This window comes from Camellia sinensis, chromosome 4 (assembly GCF_055761805.1).
Source record: "Camellia sinensis isolate YWXY chromosome 4, ASM5576180v1, whole genome shotgun sequence".
NCBI lineage: Eukaryota > Viridiplantae > Streptophyta > Magnoliopsida > Ericales > Theaceae > Camellia > Camellia sinensis.
The window spans coordinates 138,311,969-138,313,825 of NC_138964.1; the positions used below are offsets into that span (position 1 = coordinate 138,311,969).

The 1,857-nt window shown below is 40.5% G+C and overlaps 1 protein-coding gene across 1 annotated transcript; it reads left to right on the top strand.

The window, feature by feature from the left end:
• Positions 1-886: 886 nt before the first annotated feature.
• LOC145824072 (stemmadenine O-acetyltransferase-like) lies at positions 887-1,282 on the top strand. Its single transcript, XM_082923659.1, has one exon. It carries the CDS (start codon positions 887-889, stop codon positions 1,280-1,282), a length of 396 nt encoding a protein of 131 aa, XP_082779785.1.
• Positions 1,283-1,857: the final 575 nt, after the last annotated feature.

Genomic DNA, 1,857 nt, shown 5'->3' on the forward strand with positions numbered 1-1,857 from the left:
CGTTCACATTTTACAACTTGTCATGTATATCACACCTGTAAAAAATTAAGTTGATCGGATATCAAAAACTACGTAAACAAAAAGTTTTATTAAACAATAAAACTATTTATTAATTTTTTTTAATAAACGATTTTTAGTTCTTTCAATATTCGATCAATTTGATTTTTTACAAGTATGATGTACGTAACAAATTCTAAAATATGAACGGTTCAGATCATCGAAATTGAGTTCAAAAGTGGACCCAATAACCCATCAAGTAAGAAGTCAAGGAGGAAATCCTTGCTCATTGTAACGAGGATGGAGTCGAGTATCATGAGGCTCAAGTTAACACTCTATCACAAGTCACTGAAAGTCCTAATATTCGGGAACTAAAAGAACGCCTCCCTCTTTGGCCTTGGGAAGTCATGACTGGGGGAAAAGAATTCTTCCTAACCATCCAATCCAACTTCTTCGAGTGTGTTTGGATCGCCATTGGTGTGTGCATTTCTCATAAAATTGCAAATGCATCCTCGTTGGCCACCTTGATTACTGTATGGGCTGACATGGCTTGAGGGGCTAGAGACATTGTGCATCCTAATTTTGATTTGGCACTGTATCATTTCCCTTCTTTATCAAATTTATCCGTTGTCATGTCTTCTATAAGCGAAAAGATTGTGACGAAGAGGCTCGTGTTCAACATAGCGAAGATAGAGGCACTCAAAGAAGTTGCCACTTCATCACAAGTGAAGGATCCTACTCGTGTTGAATTTGTTTCTTCTTTCGTCTAGAAGCACGTTATGGAGGCCAAGGTGACGGCGACTAGGCTAGGGCTATACCCGAACCGGTAGGTAGCCTAGTTACTGAGAAAAAGTTTGTTATAAACCATGTAGTGAACTTGAGGATCAGGATGAAACCACCACTCTCAAACCACTCAATTGGAAACCTTGTGGGGGTTGCTAGTGTGTTAGCATCCAAGGAAGAAAGAGGATATGAATTTCATGAACTAGTGGGGAAACTATGGAGTGCAATAAAGAAAATTGATGGTAGTTATATGAAGAGAATAGAAAGTGGGCATGAGTACTACGTGGATGAGCACAATAGGGCACAAGAATTGTTTGAGTGCAAAATAGGGTTTTTGGGTAAGCCTCTTTGGGTGTCCATTGCTAATATGCCTTGTGAGAATGTGGTAATCTTAATGAGTACAAAGAGTGGAGCTTGGTTGAACTTGCTTGGAGAAGACATGGCTGCCCTCGAACATGGCTGCGAATTCGCTTCACTTGTTGCCACTAGCGTCAACAGTTAAACAATAATATTACGTATACCGAAAAAAATATTTAGAATCTAAAATTTATGAATAAGCTTTGAACGGGTAGGCCCATAAAGGATATAGCCCACCACTTAAGGCCTAATACATAATTCAAATACTAACGTCCAACGTTGCCTAACGTTGCTGGAGCTCAATATGGCATTAAGAACCAATGTCATCTAAACACGTGGTAAGAGAAAGACAAGACACATAAGCAAACAAAGATCCTGCAAAGTTATTGCACTGCACATCAGCCATTAATGAAGTCCCTTACAACATTTATTGGGATAACCCCTCCCCGTCGAGACAGAACGACCTCACCATGAATAAGGCAAGCTAGAGCATAGACTTTCAGCCAAGATGACAGGTCGGAAGGGACAACGAAATGATTACTAGAGGATATAAGCAGGCATCGAAGACAAGAAGAAGGTTAAGCTTTTCTATCACTAATCTATCTCTACATTCCATCTCTCTTTCTAACTTGCTCGTCGGAGGGTTCGCTGGGGGACTCCCCGTTCCCCATTGAACTCTTGTGCAAGTCACTCGATAGGCATGGTACCTCGGGCACCGAT

What these genes read in the sequence shown, in the direction of transcription:
- LOC145824072 (XM_082923659.1), top strand. Translation starts at nt 887, where the DNA reads ATGAAACCACCACTCTCAAACCACTCAATTGGAAACCTTGTGGGGGTT.